General features: G+C 36.1%; 1 protein-coding gene across 2 annotated transcripts in view; it reads right to left on the reverse strand.

The window, feature by feature from the left end:
* Positions 1-18746, reverse strand: part of ITCH (itchy E3 ubiquitin protein ligase) — a 123361-nt gene that overhangs the window by 47533 nt on the left and 57082 nt on the right. For both annotated transcript variants that reach the window (XM_082432131.1, XM_082432130.1), the window contains exons 7-8: positions 11165-11210; positions 1189-1346 (exon numbers count right to left, since the gene is read on the reverse strand). In XM_082432131.1, coding sequence (XP_082288257.1) covers positions 1189-1346; positions 11165-11210 — 204 coding nt within the window. The remainder of the gene's footprint in view (positions 1-1188; positions 1347-11164; positions 11211-18746) is intronic.

Here is an 18746-nt window from a genome sequence, read left to right on the forward strand (position 1 = left end):
GATCCTTAAAACTGTCTTTCCTATGAACGCCTACAGATCCGAGACTAATTTTTGGCGTTACCTATAATATGGAAGATCTGACTGATAACTATTTTTAAGAATATCACTGCGGGAATTCCCTGGCAGTCCAATGGTTAGGACTCCACGCTTTCACTGCCAAGAGCCTGGGTTCGGTCCCTGGTTGGGGAACTAAGATCCTGCAAGCCTCGAAGTGTGGCCAAAAAAAAAAAAAAAGAAAGAATATTATTGCTTGAGTACATATTACATCTTCAAGAAATACTTGTTGACAAAACAATTCCTGGAGGCAGTCACTAACATTATGACAAAGTAGTATATGATCTTAAAGACAGGGAATATACTATGAACACAATTATCTACAGAAAAAAAGGGGGAAGATATATATTTAAACACAATGTAATTTAATAAAATGATCTGTGGACAACCAATTTACTTTTCTAATAATATTTGGATTATTTTACATTTCCTGTTCACATACTAACAGAGGAAAGTAAAAAGAGATTAAAAGATTTGTTCTGGCTAATCAGGAAAAATAAATATTCTAACTGTAAATGTTTATATTTTTACTATACAAAATGTTTACTTGTGTGATTTTTGCTTTAAAATCTGAATATCATTTAGCATTGTTGGGTTATTTGCTATTTACTGATTGTCTTTTTAAAGGATTTAATGAGATATATCCTTGACCAGATCCTTGACTCTATGAAATGCTTATGTCCACAGTTACAAACCCTGACAGAAAGTTGCAATCTTACCTGTATTGCCTCTACCTTTTAGAGTACACATGTGATTTCCCTTTTTTTTTTTTTTTTTTTTTGCTGCACTGTGCAGCTTATAGGATCTCAGTTCCCTGAATCCGGGCCATGGCAGTGAAAGCCCAGAATCCTAACTACTAGGCCATCAGCGAACTCCCAGCACACATGTGATTTTCATTCTCAGTAGAGCACCTGCCTCAATTAACTTCACACCTGGCAGAAAAACTTAGGGAATAGGCACATCTTGATTAACTACAGAAAGATCATTCTTGGCCAAAATCTTAAATGTAAAAATTCAGCTAGAAAACCAACCTAAAAGGGTCTCTTGACACTTACCTGAAGATCAATTCCCAAAAAGAATTTTATAATCACAGTACTGAGACCTACATCCCTAGTGTATGTCTAGGATACACACCTGGTCTACGTGGGGTAGGTGGAGGTGGTCGTGAAGGTCTTGGAGGCCTAGAAGGTTTAAAACCGCCATTTGAGAGTGATGGAGAATTATTCCCATTGACCCTCCTATTTTCACCAGACCCTGCATCCTCAGGGTGGTCTGATCCATTTGTGTTCACTCTGGGTAAGACGGCCGGGAACGGAAGGGAAAAAGAATGCTCTTTGAATTTAACAAAAAAAACAACAGGAAGACCAAAACTTAAAGTTCTAGGAGCCTGAGAAAACCTTCCTAATTTCTGGCCAGCCTTATCAAATACATAAACAGCTCTTATGGTAGGTCTTACATATAGCTCCTCAGAGCCCATGTAGAAATATGTGAGGGGTTACTCAACGGCACAGAAGTATTTAGGGGACCAATCAGAACTATTAGGTGTGCTGGCTCAGATTTCAAATAACTCTTCAGAGGCCCTGTATAAGTAGAAATGGAGTCAAATTCTCAAAATTCCAAATGCCTTAGAAAGGGCACTATCTTATCATAAGCACAGATAACTTAATCATCATTTTCTTGGTTTCCACTGGCTCTTAATATTATTTAGGTATGGCGCAAAGCTGACTGTTCCACAATAGGAGAAAGAAGTACACTTATTTCCCAGGGATAGGTGCTCTCCCTCCATCTCAGCAGATGGTATACAAAATGTTCAAGGTAAGTGATCTAGAAGAGAGGTGCCCACAGACTTTTTTTAAAAGGAACTATCATGTCTTCAAAGCAATGACATCAATTGGAGAGAAAAGGGGAAGAACACTAACAGGAATGTCAGATACAAAGTTACTATTACTGTTAAACACAGGTGATTCCTTTTCCCAGGGGAATCTAGTCATTGACTAGAAATAGAAAGCAAAGCATGAGTTAGCTAGTTTGGAGATGCTAGTCATTGACTAGAAATAGAAAGCAAAGCATGAGTTAGCTAGTTTGGAGATGCCTCGGCTAAAGCCCTGGTATCTACTACCTGGTAACTGGAAACCACTACTCAGTATTAATCTATACTCCTGGACCTCAAAACAAGCCTAAATAAAATCTGATAGATTCAAGAAACTGTAATAGAGGCAGTACCATTAAATCATTTTCATACTATGTTTCCCAGAAGTCAAAGTGTGGTATTTGGACCAGAAGCAAGCACAATACACAGGAGCTTGTTAGAAATGCACAATCTTGGACTCCACTCCCAACCCCCTATATCAGAAAGAGCATTTTAACAAGATCTCCAGATGATGTGTGAAGAGCAGGGCATGACAAATACTGCTTTAGGGGGTTCCTCAAATGCTTATTCTGAATAAATGGAAAAGCTCAGTAACAGGCAGTCAGCACCTGGTTAGTGCTGACCACCTGCAAGAAGACCAAGCAACCCCAGAATATGAACGAAATGCAGCAAGAGTCAGCTTTGACACTGCTCCCCTTCCCCTAGGTGATGAGTCATATACCCCCTTTTGAGTCATATACCTCTCTGAGACTGCGTATTGCCTCTCTATACTATTTTAAGAGGTGATTAATTAGTTTGAAAAAAAGATTCTTGATGCTTTTAAAAAGACAAACAACTGGTAGAATGGAACAAAAAAGGGAAATTGAGGTTTCAAGCTCCAACTCTGCTACTGACAAGTTACATGACCAAAGAAAAGTTATTTAATCTCTCTGTACCTCAAAAGTGCATTTACCTGGATTAAATGATTCCTTAAAACCTTCTCAGCTATAATGTTCAACTAAATTACACTTCCACTGCTGGTCACGTTTTAGGGATATGTGAGGGAGGGGGAACATTCAGGGCATGAGGTAAATCTGCTATGACAAACACAAGTACAGCAGAAACTGGATTCCAAAAATGTTATGTTCTGTTGTTGAAGATTAATATTTTGGAGATTTTAACATCCATGCTGCTCACCCTTCTAGTATTTTGACCTCAATTTCTCAACATAATTATCTGACAAGCTGTGTACTATGATTCCTTAAATTTTCTTGATACTTAGAATCGCTCCTCCTCCTAGACCTTGAACGCTTAAACTCCTACAACCTTCTATTCCTTCTACTTGCCTCCTACTGTATCTTTTATTCAGTCTCATCATGACTTTAATCCCCTATCTTCACAGTCCATCAGTTCTCTTCAATTCTCACCTGGGCTCCGTCATAGGCTACTTTTCCAAGAACCTTAATTCACTATTGCCCAATACTCGCCACCCCCAAGCAATCTTTTCACTACAACTAGTCCTTCATTTACTTTTCCCACTACTGTTCTCTGGGGTCAACAAGTAATGCTGGACAATGTTCCAGTTGAGAAATTACGTGTGTATTACTAGAGTAAATAAACCAGGTAAAGTACCAAATTAAAGGGGCAGATAGTTCTACAAAAGGTCCTAATAAATCTTATGCTGGGCCTGGTAAGGAAAGTCCTGAGGTTCTCATTTCCAATGACTCACAAGACAAAAATTCTTTTTTTGTGCTGCCTAAGTGAGTACTTTTGTCCTGTTTAAAAAAACAAAAACAGGGACTTCCCTGGTGATCCAGCGGTTAAGAATCTGTCTTGCAATGCAGGGGACACTGGTTCGATCCCTGGTAGGGGAACTAAGATTCCCACATGCAGCAGGGCAACTAAGCCCACGTGCCACAACTAGAGAGAAGCCGACGCACTGCAACGAAGAGCCCAGGCGCTGCAACAAAAGATCCTGCACGCCACAACTAAGACCTGATGCAGCCAAAAAATAAATATCATTTACAGACAGTTCTGGGTGTACTCTGATGATTTTGCAAACATGTTCCTATAAAAGGGTTTCATCTTCAAGAAATTCATGGAAAAGACTCTGACAAGTACAGGTTTCTGGTAACTGACTGTACTGCTGAACTGAATGAATAAGCATTTTCAGAACTCTGATGAAAAACTGATGAACTCATAAAAGTGCTAACAAAAGATCAAGATGAAAAAAACAATTAATTACATGGGACTGAGTGAACTGATGAGGATGAGTATAATTTTTGTGACTTTCTGTCTGAATTTAAAAAAAAAAAAAATCCCACAAGGACTCAGAGGCAAAGCATATACAAATCAATTTTCACTGCAAAGTAAAGGAGCTGTTACAGTGGAGGATTACTGGACTGAATGTCAATATTATGACATAGTAGGAGTGTGTTTCATGTTTGGTAATTGCAATCAGTGTTGCTTTTGTTGTGGTCATCCATGTACAATGCTTGGTGTCAGTCTATTTATCTCTTGTAAAAATAAAATACAGTGTGTGTGTGTGAAAAAAAAAAAAAAAAAAGAACAGAGTCACACATTTAGAAAACACACTATGGCTGCTTAACGGGAAAGGTGAGGTGGGGTGATGCATAAACAAGGGTTTCAAATTAGCTCAGATACCGTTCCATAAACCCAATATGTAATAGACAAGACCTACTCCTTGCTCAGTGAACTGGACTCAACACCCCCTATTTACCGCACAAGAATATATATGACTAGTAAGAATCTTAAAACCTATGTATTGATAAAAAAAAAAAAAAAAGAAAAGAGCTAAATTTATTTAGCTTGTGTATAAAGTTGTATAAACAAAATATATACCAATAAACATACAGTACTAGAAAATATTTGCTCACCGTGGTAAGAGATATAACCTTCTGTAATACAAATCCTGTTTGTTTCCTGATGGGAAAGTGAGGGTGAGGGGAAAATGAGGGCAAATCATGAGAGATGTTGATTTCCCTTCAAGTGAAAAGGTGTACATTTAAAAACATATATCTTCTGTTTCTGTTACTAGGATATAAACTGCTGTAATTAGAAAAAAAAAAAACAAAGAAACAAAAAAAAACAAAAAAAAACAAAAAAACCGGGGCTTCCCTGGTGGCGCAGTGGTTGGGAGTCCACCTGCCAATGCAGGGGACACGGGTTCGAGCCCTGGTCTGGGAAGATCCCACATGCCGCGGAGCGACTGGGCCCGTGAGCCACAACTGCTGAGCCTGCGCGTCTGGAGCCTGTGCTCCACAAGAGAGGCTGCGATAGTGAGCGGCCCGCGCACCGCGATGAAGAGTGGCCCCCACTTGCCACAACTAGAGAAAGCCCTTGCACAGAAGTGAAGACCCAACACAGCCAAAAATAAATAAATAAATAAATAAATTTTTTTAAAAAGTACTTAAAAAAAATAAATAAATAAAAACAAAAAGCCAACCAAACAAAAACAAATCAAATCTCAAGTCTCCCAGAAGCTGAAGAATTAGAAATGACAGGTGACTATGACAACCTACACCACAGGTTCAATGAGATTAGTGTGGTGGTATTAAAATTAACAGTAATAAAAAGTTTAACAGTAATTTGCAAGGACAAAGAGCTTTTGCTAGGTCCTATACAGTTACACAGACCCAAGCAAAAGACAGAAAATGTTAATATTAGGCTTCTCTAGTCTATATCTTTTTTTTTTTTTTAAGATGGCAGAATCCTTTAGCGTATTTTCTTTTTTTTTAAAAAAACATCTGTATTGGAATATAATTGCTTTACAATGGTGTGTTAGTTTCTGCTTTATAACAAAGTGAATCATTTATACATATACATATATCCCCATATCTCTTCCCTCTTGCGTCTCCCTCCCTATCCCACCCCTCTAGGTGGTCACAAACACCGAGCTGATCTCCCTGTGCTATGCGGCTGCTTCCCACTAGCTATCTATTTTACATTTGGTAGTGTATATATGTACATGCCACTCTCTCACTTTGTCCCAGCTTACCCTTCCCTCTCCCCGTGTCCTCAAGTCCATTCTACAGTGTCTATATCTTTCTATTCTGACAAACTTCACTTTCTTAAAAGCTTGATCACTTCAAAAAGACTGAGGCAACATGGACTTCAGTTCACATTATTCAACAACTTCAACTGGGCTATCCATACTGCCTGAAAATCAATCATTTTCTACATCTCTAATCTACTCCTGGCCACATTCCCATTGCTCACTGAAAACTTTTCCCATCTCCTCAAATACCTAATCCCAATTTGCAGATGACCCTGACTCTACCTCTTCCCTAAAATGATGATTATCAGCTATCCTTCTTTTTTCTCTATTTTAAAATTTCTCTATGCCACTAATCATCTTCATCTGTTTGTTTCCCACCTCTGGGGAAAAGAAAATCTATCTTATCTTCACTTCTTCAAGGCTAATTTGTCTTGTGGGTCTTTGATTTCAGGACACAAATAATATGCTCTAGGACTTTTCACCATCATTTAACACCTTTCTTCTCTCTTCCATCATCTTCCTTCTTCTAGATTGTTCCTCTCAGTCACAAGTATAATTAAACACTTCCTCAATCTTAATTACTCTTCTAGCTGTCCTCATTCTCCTTTCCTTCACTGTAATTCTTGGTATTTATGCAATTAATGTATTTAGTGCATTTTAATTTTTAAGACATTTTCAAAATAAAAAGTAATTTCTAATTATAAAATAAAAATTACCTTCAATCGTACATTCTAGAGATTATTACCATTAAGAGATAATCTCTTGTCCGTCCTTTTGCATTGGCTATGACTGATCATACAATGTATGTGATCACACAATGTTTCATATCCTGGGTGAGTTTTTGTTTCTTTATTATTCATTATATACTGGGCATTTCACCCAAATTATCCAAAAACATTTCTAATGACTGTAGAATACTCTATCTTATGGACATACCATAATCTAATCTTTTTTTAGGGAAGGGAGTGACATTTTCTATTTCCTTCAGGTAGACTGCCAGAATAGAATAGCTGGGTCAAAGTAGGCAAATATTTTAAACTGAAATATTGATTGCTAATTTAAGAAAAAAATATTTTTAAAGGTAATAACTGATCTGTTCTCCACCAGATAGATATGAAAATGCCCATTTCACCATAAAGTATTTATATACTTTTAACATTTTAATATATTATCCCATTGCGCCTTCCTCCCTCCCTCCCTCCCGCCCGCCCTTCCTTTCTGGCTGCGTTGGGTCTTCATTGCTGTGCACGGGCTTTCTCTAGTTGGAGCGAGAGGGGGCTACTCTTCGCTGCAGTGTGCGGGCTTCTCAATGCAGCGGCTTCTCTTGTTGCAAAGCATGGGCTCTAGGCACATGGGCTTCAGTAATTGTGGCACGCAGGCTCAGTAGTTGTGGCTCGCGGGCTCTAGAGCGCAGGCTCAGTAGTTGTGGTGCATAGGCTTAGATGCTCCGTGGCATGTTGGATCTTCCTGGACCAGGGCTTGAACCCGTGTCCCCTGCGTTGGCAGGCGGATTCTTAACCACTGCGCCACCAGGGAAGCCCCTATTTATATACTTTTAAATCTTTGCCAATTTGGTAAATAAAAACGTGAATGTTCAACAGTATTTCATTTATAGGCCATCTGAGTTTCCTCTTCCATGCACTGTATATGTCTGTCTTTTGTACATTTTTCTATTATAAAGGAATAGTTTTTCCTCATTATTTGTGAGAGCTTTTTACAATCCGAAGGTACTAATTTCACATTGGTTAAATAGTGGTCATTTGCTTTTATATGTTTGAACATACAAGAGTTTTATATTTCTACATAATTAAATGTATTCAGAGATATTTTCTCCTAAAGGTTTTATAGTTTCATTTTTAAAAATCAGTTTAAAAAACCTAGAATCTACCTTCATTTGGGGATGAGCTAAAGCTCTAACCTGATTTTTCTTTTTCCATACAGCCAGTTTTCCCTGGCTTGATTAGGCTAAGATCTCATTCTCTCCTGCAGTATTTGATAATGTTAAATAATACACCATCTTTTAAAAACATTTTTCTCTTAATTTCTGTGACACTGCTTTTCTAATCTTGTACTCCCCACTACTAACCACTCCTTCTTTGGTTTGTCCTCTTCCTCCACTTTACTAAATATAGGTCCCTATGGTTCTGTTCTTGTCTTACTTTTCATTCTGCACAAATTTTCGCCTAGGGTCGCAAATTCCATTATTTCAAAGATCATCTTTAAAGTAATTCCAAATCAGAAACTCGAATCTTTGTCTCATTCTCATCCCCTGGTACCAAATTATCAGCTAAATGCAGGAGATCTAGAATAACTCTCCAATGCTAAAGCTACTCTTCCTCCTATGTTCTAGTTCTATGGGTGACTCTGCTACCCTTGCAGGCAATTTGACTTTTCTTCTCTCCTGTGCCTCTTGACACTCAATGCCTAAAAGTCCCACTGATTTCACTGGCACGTTTTCTCTCTCTCTTCTACCACCACTGCTCCAGTTCCAACCCTCATTATCTCTCAGTGGATTACTGTAATAAGTTTCCACATAGGTCTTCCCACCTTCACCACCACCATACAATCCAAACTACAAATGACTGTCAAATAATTTTTCTTATGGTGTTTTGATCATACCAATGCTCTGTTCAAATATTTTAAAAGACATTCCTCTCCAGAGAAAAAGATTCTAGAAGCCTATACTTGCAAACCAAAATCTCCATCTGGCTCCAACCTCTGCAATACTAAAAATAACATTTATTGAGGGATAAGCACTTACACGGGGGGCAAAAAAAGCATTTCACTTTAGGCAACAGTAAAACACACTCAGGCTCTGAAGGTAAGGCAGTCTCAGGTTCAACTGTGCCATTTACACTATTAACTGGCAAGTTTCTTTCCCTTTCTGAGCCTCAGTTTTCTCATAACCTGTAAAAATGATACCTACCTCATAAAAATATTTAAGGATTAACTGAAATAACAGGAAACATGTTCATCATACTGCCTGACACATAGTAAGAGGCAATAAATACTGATTGATTCTACTTTCAAATTCACCACCTGCCATTTCCCACTTTCAATTACTCTATTTTCAGCCAAATACTGAGGCTAAAGATTTCCAATAAAACCCCTATGTTCTTCCCCACCTCCATGACTGTTTTTCTTCTTTCCACCTATAACTCCTTCATCCAATTCCCTCAAGACATGCATATCCAAATTATAACTATGCTTAATGGTCTTAGGTCAAATGCCATTTCTTCCATGAAGTTTTTACACATTTTATAGACTGTTTCACATTTTAAAAATCATGTATCATTTTCTAACAAATACAAGTAAAAGCAGTTCAAAAAAGAAACAGGATTCAAACCAGCTCTGAAGTAAAAGAGGATGAGATTAAGATCGAGTGACATTTCTGGCAAGCTGTGCGAGCCTAGATTTTCAAGAAATAGACTTTGTTACATAACTGAAAGATTTCCCATAATAGTTTGTTGAAATCTAAGAAATACCTGTATGTCTCACGAATACTGGTTCTCAAAGTGTAGGACCTGGTCTATCAGTATTACCCGGAAACTTGTTAGAAATGCAAATCTTGGGCCCCATCCTAGATGTAACAATTTGGGAAGAGGACACAAGGCTTGGCAATCTGTGACTGGGCAATCTGTTGTTGAACAAGTCTTCCAGGTGATTCTAATGTACTCTGAAGCTTGAGAAACATGGTGACACTAAAATAGCACTGGTGGTTAACTTTAGTTCCTTTAATGAGTGGTTGTGGAGCTAAAATCTGAGATGAATTTTGAAAACCAATATGGAAACCTATATACTGTATAGAATTGCCAGTGTGAACTTATCACCACCATTATATGTGAAAAGCAATTAGCTATGAATTAGTGCTACTAAGGCTTTGTTCTTTGCTTCAGTCTTATAAACCCCTGCTTATCTCACTATACATATGTACCTGATCGAAACATGGAGAACCAAGATGCTAATATAATAAGGTCACAATATCAAATCAAAGATTAACAGTCAGGAAGGTACATCCAAAAACAAAATCTTGAACGTCAGGCACCAATAATCTTGGTAATTCATAAAAGTGACAGAAGACAACACTGAGAAATATACAACATCCAGACATGCTATGGGGGAAAGGAGACCAACAGGACTATACTGACGATATATGCAGTGCTTGAATTAAAGTAAAAGAACCTAAAGCTGTTTAGTAAGCTTCTTAAATGACTGGGGGGAGGGGGAGGTTTTGCCTTGTTCACATGCCTTGTAGTTATGAAGTGGGCAAACAAAAGCAAAGGATTCACCACCATGATTGTTGTGTAGCAACATTTAAACAGCATTTGACAGTTTACAAAATGTTTTTCAAACCCATCATCTCAGAGGTATGCTCTCTGGAAAAGGCTAATGCAAAGGAATTCATGCTTAACACAAAAGACATGCTCAAAGATTAGTCTGGCAGTCTCATAAACCTAGAAGACATTGTTCCTCAGATTATTTGTGAACAATGATTCACTTGGGAAAATGTAAAGCATTGATTAAATAAATGGCATGAAGCCAGGGCTCTAGCAAGGCCTTTGCAAGAAACTTACAGCTGTCTGGTTTCATAAAGTATTATAAGAAAGATTTTGCAAAAAAGAAATGAGAGTGGCAAAACAGAACCTTTCAATGCACTATAAAATTCTACCACATTCTTACTTATTAATGCAAAAGTATGGGTTTATTAGGCAAAAGAGAAGTTATTTGACCAAAGAAATCTGAAATATTAAAACATCTTTATAAGGGAAATTTCATGACTTCAAAAAAGCTATGAAACATAAACATAAAAAGAAACACAAGAGGCATAAGTTGTCTTCCAGAATACAGAGATAGTTATTAATTTTTAAAACCTTTTCTATTGCTTTTTAATCCCAGTGAGAAAAATTATAGCCCAGCTTTCCTAGAAAAGAAAATAGCCCAATGATGACCCTGGGATTCTGAACTTCCCTACCTTTGGAAAAGTGCCAACATATTCACTTTCTATAAGCTGAAAAAGTATTAGCGTTGGGGTATCTCTGGCCTACTCTAGAGAACTGCAGTCATACAAGCTTAGGGTCTTGAATTTTCCATAAATATTTCCTTTCTTACCTTGAGCCCTGAAATTTTTGATACTTATTTATTTTTATATCAATCTGAATTTAAAAGTTTTGACTAAAATGAAACTTATTCATTCTCCCTTGTTTCTTTCTGCATTCTGTGGTATGTAATAAGTGAACTCTTACCTTGTTTCATCCTTGGGTCTGGAGCCATCATCATTCTGTGAAGCACCTTTAACAACAATAAAAGTTGTACAGAAAACGAGTTTCAGAAAGTGGTTTGCACCTTTTTCTTAAACATGCTATGTAAACAAAACCTTTCACCAAATCTTTCTAGTAAAGAATATACTGGAACAGAGTTAAAGTCCAACATGTTATTTAAAAGGAAAATATGATAAGTGTTCATGTGATTGAGAAGTTTTACCAAAATTTTGTGCAAATGATTATTATGTGTAAGAGATGTTAATTAGTCAAGGTATATTACTCATATGCTGCTTCTGCCTTGTTTGAAATATGTCGCGCTTGATTCTAATTCAAATGTATTTTAGTCATCTTTTGGGGAGGAGTCAACTACCTCCCCAAAAAAGTGCTGATTACCAGCAGGACGATGATAGAATAGATTTTGAAAATAGAAAAATCAGTAAAATCTTTCTTATGCAAAGGTCTTGAAAATAGCTTCAAGAATAGGAAAGGCACAAATGGATCTCAAAGTGGCCAAAATGAATGCCACAACATTCACACTTCCTTCAAATTTTATTCATGGGAAATATCCTTAGGATTCAGTAAGGGCCTGTGTATTATACAAGTGATAGAAGGAGGCTACTAGAGGTAGGCACATGGATTGCAGCAAAAACAGTATATAGAGAAGTTTAAAAAACTATGAAATGCAAAAAGAACTCAAGTTTAACAGTCTAGGTCCATTTAGCTAAAGAATAATAGTCCCTAAATACAGTCTCTAGTTTCAAACAGTGAAATCATCACTATATTACTCCAAAGCATAACTAATGAATTAATTCATTAAAAAGATGCTGAGTCACCACTATACTACTACTATATCATACTCAGCAAGGTTGGCAAGTGTCTTATCTAGAAATGTTACATTTTAAAAAAATGGTACAGGTAGATAGATAAAATGTGGTATACCTATGTAATGGAAAACTATTCAGTAATAAAAAGGAACAAACTACTGAAACATGCTACGTCACTGATAAACCTGAAAAGACATTATGCTAAGTGAAAGAAGCCTGACACAAAGACTACATATTGTTATGATTCCATTTACATAAAAAGTCCAGAAAAGATGGATTTTTAGAGACAGAAAATAGATTAGTGGTTGCTCTAGGCTAGAGGTCAAAATGGGATTTCCTGTGAATAAGCAGGAGGGATCTTACTGGCGAATGAAAATGTTCTAAATCTGATTTACAGTAAATGATTGAATCACTCCATTAAATTACTAAAAATCATTAAATTAACACACTTGAAACAGGTAAATTTTATGAAATATAAAATACATGCCAATAGAGCTGTTAAAAATGGTTTTAAAAAACACGGTACAATGAAATACATTTTGGCTGAAAACGGTATGCTTCAATTTTATAAGAATTATTTTTATATGGAATATATTCCCTTAAAATAGCTGATAAATGACATAAATGAAATCAGAAAACCAAAACAAAATGTCGTAAGTTATTAAAATCAGTCAGTGTTCCACTTTTTTCAAAAAATAAGAAGACAATTTGAAATAATCCATTTAACTCTACCAATAATTGCTACTTCTAAACTTTATCATTTACTACAGTGAAGCATAGTACATATTTAATGACATGGACTGAGGCCAGACTGCCTGGGTCTGTATCCTAGGTTCAACACGTACTAACTTTGTGACCTTAGAGAAATACGATTGATTTTCCTGTGCCTTTTACCTCGTGTATAAAATGGGAACAATAATGATGCCTACTTCATAGAACAGTAGTGAGAATTAAACATTTAGAACAGTGCCCAGCACATATAAGCACGCCATAAATATTAACTATTATTGTTTCCTGACATTTACATTTCAAAGTCCGAACAAGGGTTATTTTTGTTCAATCTTTTATTTCACTTCAATACAGAGTAAAGCCATAACTATGAAATTCATGACATAAATTATTTAGATCTAATTTTGCACTTTCAACAGGAGAATAGTTAAAAAATATAAATCTATCTAACACTTATACAATCAATGTCCAAGAAGAGGAAAAAGGCTGTACTTAAATTGGCATTTTATAAACATACTGCTGTTTAAAAGTATTCCCAATCCAAATTTCCTCCAAAAAAAACCAAAAAAACCTGATCAGATTTCTAAATACACATTTTACCCAGAGGACACTTTGTTAGAAGATCAACAAAGATCTCTTCTATTCTACTGAAAAGGATCCTCCTGCAACAGAAGAACCAGCTTTTAGATGAAGCAATTTAACACACTATTTCTACTACTTGGGTGCCTAGCAATCTCAAAAGCAAAATGAACAAACAAGTGAACTGATACTAGAGCAAGAACAGGGTGCAGTAAGCAAATGTGAAAGACAGGGTTACCCTGAGGGCTGTGAGGTGGATCAGAAACAAGGTGAGGGGGCTGAACCAGAGACATCCACATTAGGCTGGGGATCCCAGAAAGGAGCTAAAGTATTCCCAGGTAGGTGACACATCTGGCACTAACAGAAGCAAAAGAAATTTTCTTTGGCCAAAGAATCCCCAACTTATTAGGCCCTTGAGATTCCCCCAGACTAAGATCAAATATAAACTGGCAATCAAAGAGCCATAACATATAAGAAAACAAGCTTCAATGAAGGAGAGTCAAAACATTTATATCCCCAAATATTTCTGATACTGGAATTTTCAAATGGAGAATATAAAAAACCGACTTATCAAAAGAAAACTAACAAGCAAGAAATAAGAAACTATCAAAAACAAGCATCAGCAATTCCACTCCTAGGTATATATCCAAGAGGAATGAAGACATGCACAAAGAAACTTGGACACAAATGTTTATAGCAGCATTATTTATAATTCATTAATAGCCAAAAGGTGGAAATAAGGCAAATGTCCATCAGTGGACAAATGGATAAAAAAAAATTGTGGCATATATACACACAATGAAATATTATCCAGGGAATTCCCTGGCGGACCAATGGTTAGGACTCTGCGCTCTCACTGCTGCGGCCCAGGTTCAATCCCTGGTCGGGGAACTGAGATCCCACAAGAGGCCCAGCGTGGCCAAAACAAACAAACAAAACCAATATGCTAAGCAAAAGAATCCAGACACAAAAGGTCACATACTATATGATTCCTTTTTTATGATACACTCAGAAGAGGCAAATCCATAGAGACATATCAGTGGTTACCAGGAGATGGAGGGGAGGGGGAATAGGGAGTGATTACTTAACAGATAATGGTTTGGTTTTTGGGGGTGAAGAAAAAGTTTTGAAATGAGAGGTAGTGGATACACATCACTGTGAATACACTAAATGCCAATGAACTGTACACTTTATAAGGTTAAGTATCTATTATGTAAATTTCATCAAAATTAAAAGAATAACAAAAAAGAGGCATATTTGAAGAAACAATAAATGTTGTAAAGATGAAAATGCACTTGTGTCATATCCCAGCAATCCCACTCCCAAGTATACAGCCTACAAAGACCCTTCAACCTATGTACCAGGAGACATATATAAATACAAAAATGTTCAATGTATCACTTATGTTCATTATGGCAAAAAATTGGAAAGAGCCCAAATGTGCTTTGACATAAAAATGGATAAACTGTGGTATATTCACCCCATGCACATATGGTCACCATATTTTTGATAAAATATATAAAATGAATAAACAATGGATAAAAGAATATACAATGGAGAAAAGACATCCTCTTCAATAACTGGTGCTGGGAAAACTGGACAGCTACATGTAAAAGAATGAAATTAGAACACTTCCTAACACCACACACAAAAATAAACTCAAAATGGATTAAAGACCTAAATATAAGGCCAGACAGTATAAAACTCTTAGAGGAAAACATAGGCATAAAACTCTATGACATAAATCACAGCAAGATCCTTTCTGACCCAACTCCTAGAGAAATGGAAATAAAAACACAAATAAACAAATGGGACCTAATGAAACTTAAAAGCTTTTGCACAGCAAAGGAAACCATAAACAAGAGCAAAAGACAACCCTCAGAATGGGAGAAAATATTTGCAAATGAAGCAACTGACAAACGATTAATCTCCAAGATTTACAAGCAGCTCATGCAGCTCAATAACAAAAAAACAAACAACCAAATCCAAAAATGGGCAGAAGACCTAAATAGACATTTCTCCAAAGAAGATATACAGATTGCCAACAGACACATGAAAGAATGCTCAACATCATTAATCATTAGAGAAATGCAAATCAAAACTACGAGATATCATCTCACACTGGTCAGAATGCCCGTCATCAAAAAATCTAGAAACAATAAATGCTGGAGAAGGTGTGGAGAAAAGGGAACACTCCTGCACTGTTGGTGGGAATGTAAATTGATACAGCCACTATGGAGAACAGTATGGAGGTTCCTTAAAAAACTAAAAATAGAACTACCATACGACCCAGCAATCCCACTACTGGGCATATATCCTGAGAAAACCAGAATTCAAAAAGAGTCATGTACCAAAATGTTCATAGCAGCTCTATTTACAATAGCCAGGACATGGAAGCAACCTAAGTGTCCATCATCGGATGAATGGATAAAGAAGATGTGGCACATATATACAATGGAATATTACTCAGCCATAAAAAGAAACGAAATGGAGGTATTTGTAGTGAGGTGGATGGAGTTAGAGTCTGTCATACAGAGTGAAGTAAGTCAGAAAGAGAAAAACAAATACAGTATGCTAACACATATATATGGAATCTAAGGGAAAAAAAAAAAAAAGGTCATGAAGAACCTAGTGGCAAGACAGGAATAAAGACACAGACCTACTAGAGAATGGACTTGAGGATATAGGGAGGGGGAGGGGTAAGATGTGACAGGGTGAGAGAGTGGCATGGACATATATACACTACCAAATGTAAAATAGACAGCTAGTGGGAAGCAGCCGCATAGCACAGAGAGATCAGCTCGGTGCTCTGTGACCACCTAGAGGGGTGGGATAGGGAGGGTGGGAGGGAGGGAGACGCAAGAGGGAAGAGATATGGGAACATATGTATATGTATAACTGATTCACTTTGTTATAAAGCAGAAACTAACACACCATTGTAAAGCAATTATACTCCAATAAAGATGTTAAAAAAAATGGATAAACTGTGGTATATTCACCCAATGATTATACAGCCATGAAAATAAGTGAGTTACAGATACAAAATGGATAAATCTTAAAAGGCAACACTGATATTTTCATAGAGTGCAAAAGGACACATGCACATGTGAAAAAAAAAATTTTAAAGCAAGGAAATGATAAATTCAAAGTTCAGAATAATGATTATCTCTAGGGAGAAGACAAGGATTGATATAGGGAGGAGAACATGGGTGGATGCAATGATATTGTTCATATTCTAATTCTTAAGATCAAACCCGGGTCCCTGGCAGTGACAGCACCAAGTCCTAGCCACTGGACCACCAGGGAATTCCCAATACTTCCATTTTTAAAGTAGCACTGATAAATATTAAAAAAACATAAGTGTGTAAAGGAAGTTTTGCTGGCTCTTTTGTGACGTTAGTTAATATTCTGAGCAAACATTTAAAATAATCAAATATAAGTCAAATTTTAAAAAATACCATTACAGCAAAGTTTCTCTCTATAAAATAATTAGTTGGTACCCAGACCCAGCAGAGGTATAGTAATTTCAAATAATATTTGGTATAGCAAAAAACTTCATCTAGTTTCTTAGAATTTATTTTACTGAAAAGAAACATTATAGATATAATCACACATGAAAATGACTATTTACCCTAAAATCAAAAGAAACCACAGTAACTAGAGTTTAATGAGAAAGACTGGGAAAGAATGAGATAAAATCAAAACAAAATGGAACATACACAATAAGAACTGGAGGTCACATATGCCAAAAACTATCCCCAGATTAATTTTAAATACATTTCCAGAGCATCCATGGTAAAGAATAAAGATCTATACAAGAATATGTTCCTATTTTATTATCATAAATTTAAAAGTAAAATAGACTTTTATTTCTCTTTAGGAAAACTAATGCCTTTGATGATGATACTTTTCAGTGTTTCTTGTTGAATGCCATATTTGGGAAGACAGGTGTTAAACTAACCATCAACCACCACCACCCACCCAAGAAGTCAAAATACATGAATGGGAAGTTCGTGCAGAAATGAACAACTACCTACTCTCAATTTGTTAGGTTAATTTAGATCTGAGAGCTACAATAAGTCTACCTAACTAGCAAATTAAATAAAGAATTCTCCTTCCCAAAGACTCATAAAAGCAGATTAACTCTGTACTTAAGAAAAGGAAAACATCAAGACAAATTATGTAATTACTTCCTAAACAGAAAAATAAGAAAGAGTATCAAAGAAAATGTTACAAATGACACTCATTTGGGATATTAAACTTGTTCCCTGAGTGAAGACAATGGTAGACGAGGTAGAATGGGAACATAAAGCTCTCTGGTTTTTAAATAAAGCTTGAAGTGGGAAGAACAAACAAACATAGTGAGTAAACTCTGTTTCACCTGAAAAAGAGTTTACTTATATAACTGCCATTTTTAGAAAATTTATCCACCAAAAAGAATGAAAATTTTATCTACCAAAAAAATGAAAATTTTAACTATCAAAAGAGATAATGCTGTCTTACTAGAAAAATATTCACAGTATATCTAAATATATAACAAGCTATTATTTGGTGACTTTTAATACCAAAATTCAGACAGATTTCTTTTTATAAGCATTATTTTTAAATTAACCAAAAATGTTAAACTCTAAAATCCTATGAGTTCTTCCACAAAAACTTCTTTTTGTTTTTTAATTAATTTTTTATTGGAGTATAGTTGATTTAAAATGTTGTATTAGTTTCTGCTGTACAGCAAAGCCACAAAAACTTGACTGAACACACAGAGGGGGAAAAAACACTAAAACTCTGTAACATTAGAAAAATATTAGAATACAAAAGCAACCAACCAAACAATGCTCAGATGATAGAAATTCAATTTTAGCGCTACTCTAATTTTCATTTCTGGCTTATAGTTAAAGTTACAGAAATGGAATCAATCAAAAAACAATAAAAGTGAAGCTCCCACCACAGATGCTTGTGGACTTAATTGGGTTTCCTTTGCTTACTTATAACAACTCATGATTTGATTTAAAGTTCCTAAATTTTAAAGTGTGAAACGGAAAGTGTATTGGAAAGAAAAGGAAACCAACAAATATTTGTGTTTCAATCTTGACTCTGCATCACACTTGTTGGTGTGATACGGGACATACTATTTAAACTCTCAGAGCCTCACTTTCTTTTATATGCAAATGTCTTACAAAATTGTGATGGTTAAATGAATATATATGTAAACACACCAACACAGTGCCTGGCACATGGTAAACATTAAACAAATGGCAGCTACTGTATGTGGCAACTCTAGCCCTAAAATCCACTGTGACCTCCCAGTTAAAACCTCTCTTCACTTCAAAGAATGAGATTAAATTCTGTCAATTATTTTCCTACTTGAGTCAAAAACTGGTTACACAGCAATGTCCACTTCTGTAGGAAACAAACAGTAAAGTCATAAGTAT

Source organism: Balaenoptera physalus (assembly GCF_965194825.1).
Source record: "Balaenoptera physalus genome assembly, chromosome: 16".
NCBI classification, from domain to species: domain Eukaryota; kingdom Metazoa; phylum Chordata; class Mammalia; order Artiodactyla; family Balaenopteridae; genus Balaenoptera; species Balaenoptera physalus.